Source organism: Peromyscus maniculatus, chromosome 1 (genome assembly GCF_049852395.1).
Source record: "Peromyscus maniculatus bairdii isolate BWxNUB_F1_BW_parent chromosome 1, HU_Pman_BW_mat_3.1, whole genome shotgun sequence".
NCBI classification, from domain to species: domain Eukaryota; kingdom Metazoa; phylum Chordata; class Mammalia; order Rodentia; family Cricetidae; genus Peromyscus; species Peromyscus maniculatus.
Window position 1 is genome coordinate 39,368,014 of NC_134852.1, and position 16,313 is coordinate 39,384,326.

Here is a 16,313-nt window from a genome sequence, read left to right on the forward strand (position 1 = left end):
GTATCCAGTCCCAGACAAATATGTCTCGATGCTGTCTCGCTATATGGATGGGAGATTACACACACCTACATGTTCCATTCCTGACACTGAAGGCAATGCTGTTGAGCATATGAACAATGCCTAAGGTTTTGGTGAGAGTTAAGGAATGGGTAGGCCTTGGTCACAAAGTTACTGGGCTCAGTGTACAATATATAGTTTTAAAAATAATGTTCAGTTAATAGTACAATGAGAAATAATGATATTGAGGATTCAATACAGGTACAGCATTGTGTGAATTGCTTTAATATCAAAAGTGCTTCCTGAGTTTCTTTAATAAGGATTATTTTACAAGACCCTTAGTTTGAATACATAAAGTTTAAAATAATACCAAGATTAGAAGATATCCATCCAAATGTGTTTCTACTGCTTCTAGGGGATAAGATGAACACAGGAGTCTGATGGCAGTGGTCAAATATGTCACTAAGCCACACACAGAGAGTGATAAAACCAGAGGCCTCCCTAAGATATTGCTTTCCATCATTCTGCTGTACTCAAATTTGTCCCTGTGAGGATCATTGCATTCAGGTAGTAGGATCTTTTCATGCTAGGCTTGTTAATATTTTCTAGGTGAGTTAGACTGGACTTAGGCCTTGTTAGAACGAACAATGTTGGACATAAACCATAGTTGGGAGTTAGATATTGTGAAGAAAGTTGCACCATGAGTCTCTATGGAGAGGGTGAATAATATTTCTGAGATTCCCTACTCCTTAGAAGTAGAAAAGCAATCATAACTTTAATACAAAAGGAGAAAATACTCAAGATAGCATGAGCACACCTCATAAGAGGTCAGTGCTTCAAGGGCATTGTAACAAGTAGAGCCTACAACTGAAACAAGACAGATTGTCGGAGGAAAAATGAATCTTAGTTAAGTTGCATTTGTAAAAACATGTGGCTTAGTCTCTTTGGAGTTTAGGTATGTACCAAAAATGTACCCTGGAGTACACATGGTTATCCATGGGTATAGAAAATAAACGTTGATTCCACCCTGCTGGTAGGAGAATTCCTTTCGTCCCAGCACACTTGAGACAGTGGCCTAGGAGTGTGCAGATGTGGAGGCTGTAGGGGAGGCAGAGGCTGAGATGGAGGTTGTTGCAGAGGGGGAAGCAGGCAGATCTTTTTGAGTTCAGTGATTGCCTGTTCCATGTAGTCAGTTCTAGGAGATGCTGGGTATGGATTGGGTCCCAATTCAAGAAACTAAAAGTGAGTTAATAAATAAATGAATTCTGCTTGCTATATGTAATCCTGGATAAAGAAAATGGCAATTGCCCCAGAGGCTAAAGTGTGACCAACTCTGTCACTATTAGAGCACAGAGTGGCACAAAGAGTTCAAGGTTCCGGAGATGCCAGTTTTCTTCTTACCCTTCTTCCACAGTGATGACAGACCTTCACAGACTCCAGCATGTGCTCTCCGAGGTGGTTTTGAGGCTTTTCAAAGCCATCAGGATTGAGCTCAGGTGCATTGATCTTCTTGTTGTTGAGGACAGTGGGCTTGTATTCTGTCTAGACTCTGTGACTTCATAGCGTCAGCTCCCTCAGCTTTCTTGGAGTTGATTTCTCTAGTACTCTTGGTGTTGTCTTCTATGATTCCTAGGTCTGCTGGGCCTGCAGAGTGTGGCTTTCTGAGTTTTGCCCTCTATATACTGGGTGATGTTGTCAATTTCACCTTCTCTAGCCATAGCAGTGTTCTCAGGGTCTGTCCCTCCACCAGGTCCTGATACTAGATTCTGGCCAGAGAATCTCCATCAATCAGATGAGGGCTTTTCTCTTCCTTCCTCTTCACCTGGTTTAAGGGTGTGAATCGCTCCTGATGACGATGGAGTCTCTGCATTGGTTGGCTGTGAGAACCTGGAATTGGTTTAGTTCAGAGAGTGGGTTGAACATTTGGGGAGGTGAACTTCTGCCACCAGTGTAGTCATGTCTGCAAAGTCCATGCTGGAGACCAACACACTGTGCATGTCCCAGGCTCATCCTGACCAAGACTGCTGCTTCCCAATGTGGCAATGTCAGAAGCAAGCTTCTCCCTAGGCTCCCAGCATCAGTGAATTGCAAGGGATGCTGCATGTCAGGGTGTGTTAAAGAGAGTAGAGATGGGTCTTGGTGTTCTTTCGTGCACTCATAGGCATCCAGAAGCACTGACAGATTTGCTGCCATCTCATGCAGGTTGTCATTCTCTGTTTTTTCCAGGCATGGAGCTTGTGGCAATGCCAGGAATTCTGAAGGTTGTGGTTGAGGGTAGTTCATGACTTGTGCCCATTAACAGGTGGTGTCCTCATCTGGTAATCCAGGGTGTAGGAGTAGCAGAGTTCCATTCTGCAGCTGATGGAGTCTCTGGCTTGAGGTATGATTCCCAGGGAAGTCTCCGTTTGCACCACTGAAAAAGAGTCAAGGAAGAAGTCAGTACCTGGTAAGTGGGATGTGCACCTTTCATTGCACCTCTGCACTTAGGCCCCTACAACAGTTGGATGACATTCTTAGGATCTCTGCCATGGCTACAGATATTCAGATATTCAGATTTTTATTAGATAAGAAAAATGCACCTTGGCTTCCACATGACCTCTTCATCCAGTCATGCTGGGAAACCTGGATATGCACATAGATAGAAAGAAACTTGATTCTATTTGTTTGTGGGATTGTTCTTTTAGTCGCAACATTCTTGAGTTAGGGCCAGGCCCAGGGTCAGGGCTAGGGTAATTGCAGAGGCAGAGCCATAGGCAGAGATAGTGTTAGAGGTAGAGGCAGGCTGATGTTTGTGAATTCAAGGCTAGCCTGATCAACATAGTTAGTTCCTGAACATGCAGGGTTATGGAGAGAGAACCTGTCTCAAGAAACTAAAAGCAAAGTTAGAAATCAATTGGTTATATTTCCTATGTGTCACCCTCTCAAAGAAGTGCCAAATGCCTCTGAGGCAATAGTGTGCATATCCCTGATAATATTATAGCGCACAGTGTGCCAAAGAATTGAATGTTCACAGACAGGCCAGAATGGAGCAACACATGGGCCACTCAAGAAATCCTGGCTGTAGTTGACAGTTCGTCTTGCAGGGAAGTAAAACATTTGATCCCAGAAAAAAAGAAACAGTTATTTGAGAGATAGTCCTAGAGAAGAGGAGGACATCTTTGCTGTTGCTACCCCAGTAAGAAGATTATTATGAGATTGTTTAGAATTAGATAAAATACATATATCATCAGAAAGAAGGCAACCCGGGTAGTACAGTGCAAAGAGAAAGACAGTCCTCCCTGATTTCTTCAAAGAGAGTGAGGACATAAAATGGTTCAGATTGAGGAGGAATCAGGGAAATGCATAGATAAATCCTAGATGCCATCCAAGGCCAACTAGAAAAGAAATGACAGCCACCCCTGAGAGTGTTCGCAAAAAGGAATGCTATGGAATGCTGGAGAGGATGGAAAGATTTCCAGCCTGATTGGATGTCAGTGTGGAGGAACCTCCAAAAGCCAAAACCTGGCCCTCCGCATGGTTCATATATGCCTTTCCAAAGAAAGAACTCAATATATTAGTGAGGTACTTGCCCTTCAGGGCTGACTGTAGCACCGTTTCAAGAATATTAGGGAACCAAGCATGGTGTCCAACAGCATGGCCATGGGTGAAGAAAGTGGGATGTTCGTTGAACGTGAAGTCTTTTCAGCCATAGAGAAAATGAAGTTATTTTGTTTGCAGTATGTGGATTCAACTCAGGCTCATGAGATGGCTCAGTAGATAAGAACACTTGCTTTTCTTACAGTATCCGCAGGCTTACTTCAGAACACCTCCTGGACGCTTTCAATCTCTCTTAATTCCAGACCTCAGAGGTCTGATGGCCTCTTCTGTCCTCTGTGGGCACTTCACACATGTGTTCCACAGGAATTCAGGTGGAGGACATACAAACACACAAACACAAAATTAAGCATTAATGGGTGATTTCAAAGATGGATACAACTGGAGACAAAGTGTAATCAAATGATGCCCAAGTCAGGAAATTGGTCAACCTTGTCTATTTTCTCTTTATGGTGGGTGCTTGATAGTGTGCACATGGACTCCTGTATTTCATTTCATGAAATTTCAGGAGGAGCTCTGTCCCAGACTAGTAAATATTAAAGGGCTGGGGTGAGTGTTTCAAAATGGGAGGAAGTGTGGTAAGAACAGGAGTGTGTTTACTATCACAGAATACATTATAGGAAACACACCAAGATCAAAGACTTTTATTTTACCTAAAAGTAGAAGTCAAGGAGTATAATTGTATTACCACTACAGGTTTTTGGCTAATTACTTTTACCTTACGTAATACTACCAGGGATTTATATCATATGATGTATTTATATAACATATATTACTAATTCGACGACATAAATGAATAACAGCTAAGGTACGAAGAAACCATCAAAACCCTCTATATATACTTACTCATGGATAAAATATAACAGACTTTAGTTTCTCCAGTTACCTTTAGTGTCTTCAGATATTTACAAGTAATGAAACTATGTTTGACCAATTATGTGTAAATCCCGGGATGTACAAATTATTCACCTTAACTCAATGAGTACCTACATATCTACACTTATGGCCAAGGCTTTATATCCAATGTATGCATGTATATATGTCTCCGTATCTCACCTTCTCTATCTTGAAGAATACTGTGTTCCAAATGCTAGGCCAGCCCTTACATGACATAGCCAAAATATCTGGAAATTTCCATATCCTTCTCCCTCTGAAGGAAAAGCTGTGGTTTTCCCAGAGAGGTGTACTTGGCAGCATTCTCTCTCTCCTGTTGAGCCCGCCTCTTCATGGCCTCCCTCTCTGGCCTCTGCTCTTCTGTGATGGGCTGTGAGATGACTGGCCCTGGAATGTGGACATTCCTCCATGGAATTGGTTGGTGGCTGAAGTCTTGCAGTAGATGTTGGATTTGAGGTTTGGGAGGTGATGGGGCCTTGTTCTTGTCAGCAGAGGCAAGCTCCCTCTGTAGTGAAGGGTGAGATGATGCCCTGTAGGATACTGGCCTATGGACAGCTGTCTGAGGCCCAGTGCAAGACTGGATGGGGTTGGTTATGTTATCTCGTGTGGCACTGGTAGCAATAGGCAGAACTGGCTTGTCAGAGGCCATCAAAGAAGTGCTGGTAGGAGCTGGTTTAGATGGCTTGAGTGTGGTAGACTGAGCTGAGTTAGAATGAGGTCTCACAGGGTACAGTGCAGGGGCCCTGTGTGAAGCCAGGGAGAGAGGCTTTTTAGAAATAGGTCTTGCTTGTGGCATGTCCAGGGCTGGAAAAGCTAGAGGTACTAACTTGACCTTCCCAGGTGGGGGCAGCTCATACTGGGATGGAGATGGACGACCATCCCTGTAAGCATTTCTCTGTGTTCTCTGAGCATTGCCCGGGGTTTTACCAGGGCCTCGGCCATTGCAGGGCACATCCAGAAGTGATGTGGTGGCTGGGCCTGTCCTGGGATCTTTGTTGCTGCTGCAGTTTGGCTGAACCCGGGAGGAAGAGATGCCAGTTTTCTTCTCGCTCTTCTTCCCCAGTGGGTGAAAGATTTGCACGGATTCTAGCATGTGCATGCCAAGGTGAGTTCGAGGCTTTTTCAAGCTGTTGTGGCTGAGCTCAGGTGGATTCCTCTTCCTCTTGTTCTTTGGCATGGTGGTGTTTTCTTCTGCCTTGACTCTGTTCCTTGACTGCTTAAGCTCCTCTGTTTTCTTGCAGTTGTTTTCTCTGGATCTCTTGGTCTTGTCTTGCTCCTGAGCCCTTGCTCTGCTGGGCATGCTGGGTGTGGCTTTCTGGGCATTGTCCTCCAAGTTCTTAGGCATGTTGTCAATAGCCCCTTCACTGGACCCAGCACTCACCACAGCCTCTTCTTCCTCCAGGTCCTGGAGCTGGATTCTGGCCTGAGGAGACCCATCTAGCATCTCAGAGGCTTTCTGGCTATCCTTTCTCACTTGGTCCATGGGTACACTGATGGTGCTGGAGCTTTCCTGGACCTGATCCCTGCTGATGTCTTTGGATTGGCTTGCTGTGGGATCTTGCAATGGGTTCCTATCAGTGATTGAGTTGAAGAGTCTGGGAAGGTGAATATCTGCCACCAGTGTAGTCATGTCTGCAAAGCCCATGCTGGAGTCCATCACACTCTGCAGCAGCCCAGGCTCATCCTGACCAAGGCTGCTGCTTCCCAAGGTGGCATTGTCAGGAGAAAGCTTCTGTTTTAGGCTCCCTGAATCAGTGTAGTTCAGGGCCTGCCGCATGTTGGCATGTGCTAAAGGGAGAAGTGATGGGTCTTGGTTTTCTTTTATGCCCTCATAGGCATCCAGAGGAGTTGATAGATCATCTGTCATCAAATCCAAGTCGTTATTGTCTGTTTGTTCCAAGATTGGAGCAGGAGGCAAGGGCAGGAATTCTGAAGGACTGTCGATGGGGACAGTTAATGACCAGTCCCCATGGACAGGTGGTGACTTCTGAACATCCTGCATGCAGGCATTCCAGAGGTCTGGACTCTGCAACAGACAGAGTGTCTGGCCTGCAGCTGTCAATCCCAAGGTTGTCTCCATTTTCTCCACTGAAAAAGAGTCAAGGAAAAAGTCAGTGCCTGGTAAGTGAGGTGCTCCCCACTTTTCAGTGCTTCTCAGTACTCAGACCCCTACAGCAGTGGGGAAGGCATTCCTATGAGCTCTGCTTGAGTAGCACAGGCGGCACCTCTGTTGGGAGATTTGTGACCACTGTCTTATTTCTAGTTACCATGTGATATCATCATTTCTCAGATGTTTGTGTTTTCCTCAGTGTTTGTGTGTGTCGTGTGCATCATGGGGAGGTGACAGAATTCCCTGGGGTTGTGGTCTTCCCTTTCCTTTCCTTTTGTGTTTGAAAGAGTGACCCTCATTTCTGTGGAAGTTTGCTATCAGGCAGGTTGTCTGTTCCATAATTTTCAAGAACTTGCTCCTGTCTTGCAACTCTTGGTATTACTCAAATTCCCCCTGTTGCCTGAGTTTCGAAATGGATTCAGGTATCCAAACCCAGTTCCTCACTCCTGCAAGGAAATCTTTTCAACAACTCTGGATTTCTTCCAGCTCCACATTTCACAGTCTTATTATTAATGATTTGAATATTGGTTTAAGAAGGTGGAATCTTTAGCTTGGGTTATCTTTGTAGTTTAGAACATATCCTAGTGTTCATGTATAGCCTTGGCTCTCCTCTGAATAACCATAGCAAAAGAAAATTGGAGAGAGAGGGGGAATAAGAAGGGGAGAGAGAGAGAGAGAGAGAGAGAGAGAGAGAGAGAGAGAGAGAGGAGAGAGAGGAGAGAGAGAGGAGAGAGAATGAGAGAGAAGCTTTGCCCAATTTAGCACTTGTACTCTGGTACACCAGGTATACTGGACTCTCAATGCACTTATGGTTGAAAGAGAACAGCAGTGCCAGCACTTGGAATCTGCAAGTAATACTTCTTCTAGGACAGATTTGGAATTGCATTGCTCTAGAATCACAATTCAAGTGAGAGAAAATAAACAGAAAGGTCTTGGTGTCCTCTATAGCTCCGAGGAATAGATTAGAAAGGAGGCGATTGCTGTGAATGGTGCATGGGACTGATAAGCTAGGTCAGTGACGTGTGTGTCTGTTGTGGTGTCCTTGGACATGTCTTAATGGAGGATGGATGCCACTCATTGCCCTGCATTGTCAGTCATTATAGAGACTGAAGATGGGAATGGTGAGCCAGGCCAAGGCTGAGCTCTCAGGACTCCCATTTTTCCTCCCTGAGGACATCCACTCCTGAAAGTTTGAGCTGTGTCTGCTTTGAGTGCAGATCTCAGTCCTCCCTCCTGGCTCTACTCACCTTGAAGATTGGTGTCTGTTTTGTCTTGAGCAGGTGTGGGATAGTAGATGGCAGATGTGGAGAAGGGTGTTTGGACATTTGTTGACTGAATCTCCATTGGCATCATCACCATCTCTGGTTGCAGGGCAGAGGCCTGACCCCCAGAGGAGGACACAGAGCCACAGGCCTGCAGGCAGTACCTGAGTTCTCCAGGCATCAGAGGGCCCAGGCTGTTGAAGTCATTGTAATAGACCTGGGTGCCCTCCAGGTAGGAAGGTGCTAGGCTGTATCTTTGATTTGGTACCTGTAGTGGTGTGGCCTGAAAAAAGCTGGCAGAAAGTGTTGGATAGGAGAGGACTAAGGCATTGGGATCTAAAATATTATCACCCTGGGCTGTCATAGAGAAGGAGGAGCATGTGGTATTCTGGTCAATGACAGTTACAGTGAAGTCCTGGAGTGCAGCTCCCCTCTGGTCAGTGTTTCCCATTGGATCCCCCTGGAGAACACCTAGATAGGAGAGTGCTGAGGCAGAGCTCTCTCCCTGGTCAGTCAGCGCAGTCACCATGGTTGTGCCAACTGGTAGGTAGGGGTAGGAACTGTCCATGAGCTGCTGGCAACAAGTGCTGGAGTCTGATGGCAGGAACCATGCTGCACTCACAGCTGGGGTAGAGACCCTGGAGAAGTTGCACACACTTCCTGCTAAGGGCATGGCATTCCTCAGCCCAGGCACAGAGGACTGCATAGCACATTCTGTTCCAAAGAAAGGTGCACTTTGGAAATTTTCTGTAGGAAGCAAGAGGAAAATGGGAAGAGGGTGAGATGGAATCTGTGTGTCTTCCCCTGAAGATCTTTGTTATCTCGCATTTGTACAGTCTGGGAGAGTCTGACAAGCATTTTTCCTTACATATCCCACACAAATGGTTCAGAATGATTCTTGGTAAAGGATAGGATGGCACTCATTTAGTGAGCTGCCTGTTCTTCCTGTGCTGGCATGGACTTCCTAGTTGATCCACATTGACTCTTGCTCTAACCTAGACAACAACCTTCTTTGCCCTGCTTTGTCTTGTTCTGATTTCTGCTGTGGCACTGCCTCACACCTGTGTCCCAGAACAGAAGTGTTTAAAGTAGGAGAACCTTAGGCAGCTTCTCATGCCTGTGCCTTTGTTCTGTTCTGTGCAGACCTTCCTCAATGTAGACAGAGAGAGAGTCTCTACCTAGATCTGTTTGGCCTTGAAATCACACAGACTGGCCTGTCTCTGCATCAGAGTGCTGGCATTGTAGGTTCCTTCCATGTCCACCAGGCTTGGTTCTACTCTGAGATTTCTTAATGAAATGATGGATCAGGACTTTCATAGATAATAACTGTATTTAGATAAGAATCCCTTGTCTTCTAGCTCCTTCTGTTCCCCACTACTTTTTATGTAAGTCACTACTTGTTATTTTTTAATATAAATTCAGCACACATCCAATATGACTACATGAATACAACCTGCTGATAATATTTCATGTTGAGTGCCTATGTTTCAAGTGACAGTTTGGGATTTCTAATGTAGCATGGGGTTCATCTCTGAATAAGATTGTTCCTTAATTACAAGTTGGTTACATTGATTCTTCAATGAACACTTCCACAGTAATTGTTAATTTCTAGTAACTCTCCTAGTTGGGAATCCTTGTGAGAATCTGTGCACACATTGGTGTGTCAGTTCTTGTCCAGAGAATAGCTGACTGTGGAGTAGCCAGCCCATGTTGATAACATCCAACCCTACCAAAAGATGAGGAGAATGCTGTGGAAGATGGGCTGGATAGAGGGTAAGAGCCAGGGACTAGACCTGGACATTGTTTTCTATATGTGACAGGAAACCTTTACCTAGACTAATCTCAACAGTGTGGCTGCCTAATAATGGGTTGGGATATGAAAATGTCTTGTGCCTTTTTATTTACTCTGTGGTTATCTGTAACATTAGTTCTAAACTACCTTTGTGTACATCAAGGGTCATATCTGCAGTTTGTCATTTAGGTCAATATTTTCCAGCCTCAGTAAGAACCAAATCTAAATGTGACATTCAATTCCAGATATCTCTATCAGCATCAACAGTATACCCATTACACAAAAATTTAAAAGTATAGTAAAAAATAAGGGAAAAGTGATCCCTTATTTTTTTAATGTTTTAAAATGTCTTTCCTTACCTGCCATGGTCGGGGGGCGAGTATCAGCAATCCACAGTACAATGGAGCATGAGATTTGTTTGTCCTTGTCTGATCAGCTGACCTGAGTAGCAAGTGTGTCCGGTATCAGACAGCACTTACTGGTCACTGGTCACAGGTGACCTGTGATGATCCAAATTTGTTTACAGGCATCACCGTGGCAACCCCAAGAACCTACCAGGGCTGGTAGGTTGGGTTGAAGGGGGAATGATGTCATAAACGGGGCAGCAGCCAATGGGAAGGACGGATTCTGAGCTAACAGTTGGGATTGGTTGGAGAGGATGCCAAGAGACTAACAGTAGCCATGCAGGCTGATGTGTGTGCTAGTGAGAGGAGGCAATCCTGGCAGGGAAGTTTCCCTCTCAGGAGGTTTAGTTCAGGATATTGGCAGAGCTTCTTATAACATTCATCGATGAAGCTGTGTCCATTGTTCCTATGAGGTGTCACCTTCCAGAAGTGAGTGTGCTTTCAGCATACAGTCTACATCCAGTCAGTCCCCTTGGGCAGGAAGGAGAGGTTGGCATGGGAGGAGGGACCTCGGTTGAGAAACTGTATCCGTTGATCTGGTTTATGAGCCGTCATCATCAGCCCATGACCCAAGGAAGAGATCAAAGGGCTCCATTGTGACTGTGTTAAAGGACAGAGTTGAGTGTATTGAGAGCACTTTGGATGATGAACTCTAAGAATAATCTCTTTGGGTTTCTTCTCCTAGATGCCTTCCTTATTCTCTGTGGCCCCAGGCAAGACTCACATCTCTCTTCTCTGCTTTTCATCGCTTCTTGGTAGGGTTTGATTCTTGGACTAAGGTGAACCTGTATCCTTAATATGGTGGGAAGTATCATGGTGAACTTCCAGAAGCAGTGATCTTCTGGTCATCGTGAAGATGCTTGTAATTGGATGCTGCTGGTTGTAGCAAGCACTTGAGGGGTAACCTCTGTTGTTTGGGTGCTCATCTTGTGTCTCACTCTGGTGTCAGACACATGGGCATTCTTTATATCTTGCCTCCCTTTACAGTATTGAGGTTGTTAGTCATTGAGTCTGGCCACCTTCTCTCTTCATCCACAAGTATAATGAGTGTGACAGTTACTGAACCTTCTTCCTCCTGGCAACAGTCTCTACAGAATCCTGGGCTCTAGCATTCTCTGCCATGCTTTTTTCTGAGAAAGGTCTAAATATGGACTGGAACACCTTGAGCAGGAAGGCATTTGTTGGTATGTGGCGGTGGGTTACATGAAAAAAGCAATGTAGGTGTTTTTGTAAGTGTGGCAGCTGATTGGAAAGGGATCCTGGCTGTTGAGAACCAAGGAATAGCACAAAGTTGACTTAAGCATAGTTGCTTACCTCCCTGCTCCAGGGAAAGTTTTCCCCAATGAAACCACTTTGCTCTGTTAGGGGAAGGTTTCCCCAGGGAAAGTGTTAACACTTCTGCTCTGCTCTGCTCCTGTTTGTCTACTGTTCCCCTTCTGCTCTGCTCCCTTCTGATGAAAGAAGGTCTCACCCAAACCCCATTCAAGTGATTTATTGGAGGGGAAGAATCCAGGAGGGTGGCTGCCTCTTCCAGGAAGAAAAAAAGGCAGTTACCAAATGAACAGGTACAGGGCTTATGCAGGGCTTCTTACTGCGGGAGTTTTTCCAGGTTGAAGCATTGCAGGGTAAGAATTGATCAGATTCCAATCCCTGAGTTTGGACAAACCCAGAGATTGGTTCGATTATGTTTTGTGGGTTTTCCTGCTCAGGGATTGGTTGGTTTTTGTGCTGAGTGGGTCAGGGGCAGAGTGTGTTTCTTTGATTTTGGTTTCAGGGCCAAAGTGTGTTTCTTTCACAGGCCCTTTTTACCATTTCACCCTGGTTTCAGAGGTAGGGAGGGTTTCTTTGGCTGGTTCTTTTATCCTACAATTTTATCCTACAATTTTGCTTTATAATTGAAAAAAGAACAACCCATTTCCCATCTCAGTGTATAACACAGACAGGAATATGATATTTTGTTTAAATATGGGCAAATCTTGTGTGTTTCCTCACTTTGGTTTAGGTTGTTATTCTCCTTGGGCACTCACTGGTGGGTTCATAGACTGTCTCATGGCATGGGTGTAGTGTGCATTTATATACCTTTCTTATTCTAACTGCCTCAACAAGCAATACTATGACAGTGTCTGTCTGTCAGTCCTCATTGAAAATGACCCTGGAGCCTGTTTAGCCCTCCTCCTGCATTTACATGAGCTGTCAGCACTTTCCCTTGGGACCTCTTTTACACTGAGCTAGTGCTGTAGCTTGCAGCTACACGCCCAGCTCAGTAGAACTGTTCCTCCATGCAGATTGTTTCATGTTTTGTAGTGATTGGCAAAGCTCTGCAATAAGATTATATTTTCTCATAGGCTTGTAGGCTGCCTTTGTCTTTCACCCTTCCAGTTTCCTTCATGACTGACCACTTGTCAGATAATGTGACACATTCTGAGTGGCAATGACTGAAATTTGGAAGGTTCATCCAGGCTCCTGGTTGTAGACAATTCTGAAAAAAAAAGTGTGTTCTTGTAGCAGCATAGACCCAGGTGAGTAGAACATCACTGGGACTGTGTTACTGAGAAGTCTTAGAGGGGAGCAAAAATGAGAGATCCATAGATAAGAGAGATGGACAGATAGATAGATAGATAGATAGATAGATAGATAGATAGATAGATAGATAGATAAATAGATAGATAGAACTATGTTCTGTGTTTAATTCCCATTATTTCAGTGTTTTCTATTTTTTTAACATTTGCATAATATTTTTCTTTCAGTGTCATAACGAATTTATTTTCTCTAACAATCTAGAGTGGGTTTAGTTTCTGAACCCTCTACTCCTTCTAATTCTTTTCCAAGTCCCAATTTGTCAGTTCCTACTATCTTTCTGTTGCTTGTAGAAAAGAAAAGGCTTTCAAGAGGTAACACATAAATATGGTAAAATAAAACTTTGGGACAGGATATCCCAGAAAATAAATGTAAGTTAAATAATTTGAAAGATGGTATCCTGCATTGGTGAAAAATGGCACTTCCTGAAGACATATTCCTGCTAAATGCTAATGGCTAAGATGGGGCTTAAGCCTCAGAAGATGTTGGCCAAGAATGTCCTTATGACTTCCCAGAATATGAAAACTATTTCATTCCCATTTAAGTTATGAGACAAATGTAGAATAGCACCAAACTGATTGAGTAGCCGGCTATGAAGGAGTCAGATTATCCCCAAGCTGGAACCCCCTCCTGATAGCACCCTGGCTTTCATAGACCAAGCCAGGCTCTTCCATCATTTTCGGGGAGAATTGTCTGGATTTGTGCTATTAGGATGTCAGCTGTCTCTCCCACATATTAAAATGTCAAGAGAGATGTATACACTGGTAAGGAGAAAGCAGAGTTGATAGCTATAATTTAAACAACTCTCCAATTTGATATGTGTACATCTGCACAGAAGAAAATTCGTGTCGTGTACTGCAACCCACCACAAAATCTCCAGTGATGGAGGAGTTCCATGTCTAGAGGGAAGACAACTGCTATTGTTTTGTTGACTGGAATAGTTGGGTCTCTACATTTCCCTTCTAAACCCTTGTGGTTTTGCAGGAGATTAATGTAGTTTCAGGTGCAGCTGTAACTGTTACAGTCTGACTCTTTGCTGGCCTTCCCTTGGCATTGTTTCTGTTGCTGCTGGAGAGAGTTGTCATTATTTAGGCTGCTGAGACTCAGTGGCTACTGTTTTAGTGAGAGGGCTGGCTGGTACTCAGAAATGGATCATGCACAAAGTAGTCCTTTCAAAGCTCAGGGATTGTCCTGCCAGTAGGAGCCCAATGGAATTGAGAGCTAGAGCAGTAGGGTAGTGTTGGGAACCAAAAATGGATGACTGTGCCTTGACCTTTCTTGCTTGGATGATCTGGCATCACTACACCCTTGACAAATGTCACTGTCTTACAAAAACACTAGTTCCCGGAAAAAAACACAAAATGTACTTTTAGAATAACTTCCTGAAACATGTTCAGGTTGGGAGGTTGTACAAACTTTGGACCAAAGAGACTTCACCCTCATCCTATTCTTCAGAAATTTTCCATCACCCCACTTCCCCTATTCATTTCTCCTATCCTCCAGTATATATAAGCCTGCCTTCCCTTGCAATAAATGAGACCTTGACACGACTCAGACTGACTCTGTTTTTCTTTATGCACCTGGTCTCCTTTCTCTCTTGCCCCCATTGGTTTTTCAGGAGGTGCCTCCTCGGGTCCTACCTAATAACCTGTCCTGCTGGATGGGTCGAGTGGTGCCTGAATGTGGGCCTTGAGGCACAGTGACCTACTGGACGACAGATAACGACGGAGCTCCATACTATGCAGGGTAGAGATGCCTGGACCGCATCACTCGTGCCACATGGGAAGTCTTGGGGTAAATACAGTCGTCCCATAACCATGGGCAAGAATTTATCTAAAGAGGCTCTTTTTGTTAAAGAAATGAAAGGCAACCTTAGGGAGAGAGGAATAAGAATTTTTTTAAAAAAAGGATCTGATAAAATTCTTCCAATTTGTGGAGGAGAAATGCCCCTCGTTGGTGATTAACGGCCCATGGATTCACCCTCTGACTTGGAACAAGGTTGTAAAAGATATTAAAAAATTGCTCAGAGATGGGGAAAACATCCCCGATGTCGTTTTTAGTTTTTTTAATATATATTTTATTTTACAATACCATTCAGTTCTACATATCAGCCATGGGTTCCCCTATTCTCCCCCCTCCCACCCCCTTCCCTTACCCCCAGCCCACCCCCCATTCCCACCTCCTCCAGGACAAGTCCACCCCCAAGGACTGCAATCAACCTGATAGACTCAGTCCAGGCAGGTCCAGTCCCTTCCTCCCAGACTGAGCCAAGTGTCCCTGCATAAGTTCCAGGTTTCAAACAGCCAACTCATGCAGTGAGCACAGGACTTGGTCCCACTGCCTAGTTTCCTCCCAAACTGATCAAGCCAATCAACTGTCTCACCTATTCAGAGGGCCTGATCCAGCTGGCGGCCTCTCAACCTTTGGTTCATAGTTCATGTGTTTCCATTCATTTGGCTATTTTTTTCAATAATTGAGTGAAACTGAAATTGATTATAAGCCACAGTAGTCCTAGGGTCCTCCATGCTATATATATAGCCTCTATGGTTCTATGGGTTGTGGTCTGATTGTTCTTTATTTTATATCTAGAATCCACCTATGAGTGAGAACAAACCATGACTGTCTTTCTGGGTTTGGTTTACCTCACTCAGAATGATTTTTTTCTAGTTCCATCCATTTGCCTGCAAATTTCATGCTTTCATTGTTTTTCTCTGCTGAGTAGTACTCCATTGTGTATATGTACCACATTTTTTTCATCCATTCTTCCGTTGATGGGCATCTAGGTTGTTTTCAGTTTCTGGCTATTACAAATAGTGCTTGTATGAACATAGCTGAACATGTATCTTTATGGTATGAATCAGCATTCCTTGGGTATATGCCCAAGAGTGGGATGGCTGGGTCTTGATGTAGTTCGATACCTAATTTTCTGAGAAACCGCCATACTGATTTCCACAGTGTTTCTACAAGTTTACATTCCTACCAACAGTGGAGGAGTGTTCCCTTTGCTCCTCATCCTCTCCAACATTGGTTGTCATTGGTGTTTTTGATCGTAGCCATTCTAACAGGTGTAAGGTGATAACTCAGAGTCATTTGGATTTGCATTTCTCTGATGATTAAGGATGTTGAGCCTTTCTTTAAATGTCTTTCAGCCATTTGTAGTTCTTGTTTTGTGAATTCTCTGTTTAGCTCTTTAGCCCATTTTTTAATTGGACTGTTCAGTACTTTGATGTCTAGTTTCTTGAGTTCTTTATATATTGTGGAGATCAATCCTCTGTCAGATGTGGGGTTCGTGAAGATCTTTTCCCATTCTGTTGGCTGTCTTTTTGTCTTATTGACTGTGTCTTTTGCCCTGCAAAAATTCTCAGTTTCGAGAGGTCCTATTTATTAATTGTTGTGCTCAAGGTCTGTGCTGTTGGTGTTTTATTTAGGAAATGGTCTCCGGTGCCAATGTGTTCAAGAGTGCTTCCTATTTTCTTTTCTATTATGTTGAGTGTAACTGGATTTATGTTTAGGTCTTTGATCCACTTGGACTTGAGTTTTGTGCATGGTGACAGATATGGAACTATTTGTAATCTCTTACATATTGATATCCAGTTATGCCAGCACCATTTGTTGAAGATACTTTCTTTTTTCCTTTGTATAGTTTTGGCTCCTTTGTCAAAAACCATGTGTTCATATGTGCA

The 16,313-nt window shown here is 44.0% G+C and overlaps 1 protein-coding gene and 1 long non-coding RNA gene across 2 annotated transcripts; one reads left to right on the top strand and one right to left on the bottom strand.

Moving 5' to 3' along the window:
- Nucleotides 1-253: 253 nt before the first annotated feature.
- Nucleotides 254-10,188, bottom strand: LOC143274331 (uncharacterized protein C2orf78 homolog). Its single transcript, XM_076577023.1, has 4 exons — nt 10,009-10,188; nt 7,843-8,604; nt 3,794-6,573; nt 254-2,410 (listed from the first exon to the last, which is right to left on the bottom strand). Exons 1-3 carry the CDS (start codon nt 10,013-10,015, stop codon nt 4,694-4,696), a joined length of 2,649 nt encoding a protein of 882 aa, XP_076433138.1. The 5' UTR covers nt 10,016-10,188; the 3' UTR covers nt 254-2,410; nt 3,794-4,693.
- On the top strand, nt 9,853-14,525 carry LOC143274332 (uncharacterized). Its single transcript, XR_013052935.1, has 2 exons — nt 9,853-10,482; nt 14,249-14,525. It is a non-coding gene; the product is annotated as an uncharacterized LOC143274332 (long non-coding RNA).
- Nucleotides 14,526-16,313: the final 1,788 nt, after the last annotated feature.

Excerpts from the sequence above, each read along its gene's own strand:
- LOC143274331 (XM_076577023.1), bottom strand. Across the intron at positions 6,574-7,842 it reads AACAGACACCAATCTTCAAG|TGGAGAAAATGGAGACAACC; the intron begins GTGAGTAGAGCC and ends ACTCTTTTTCAG.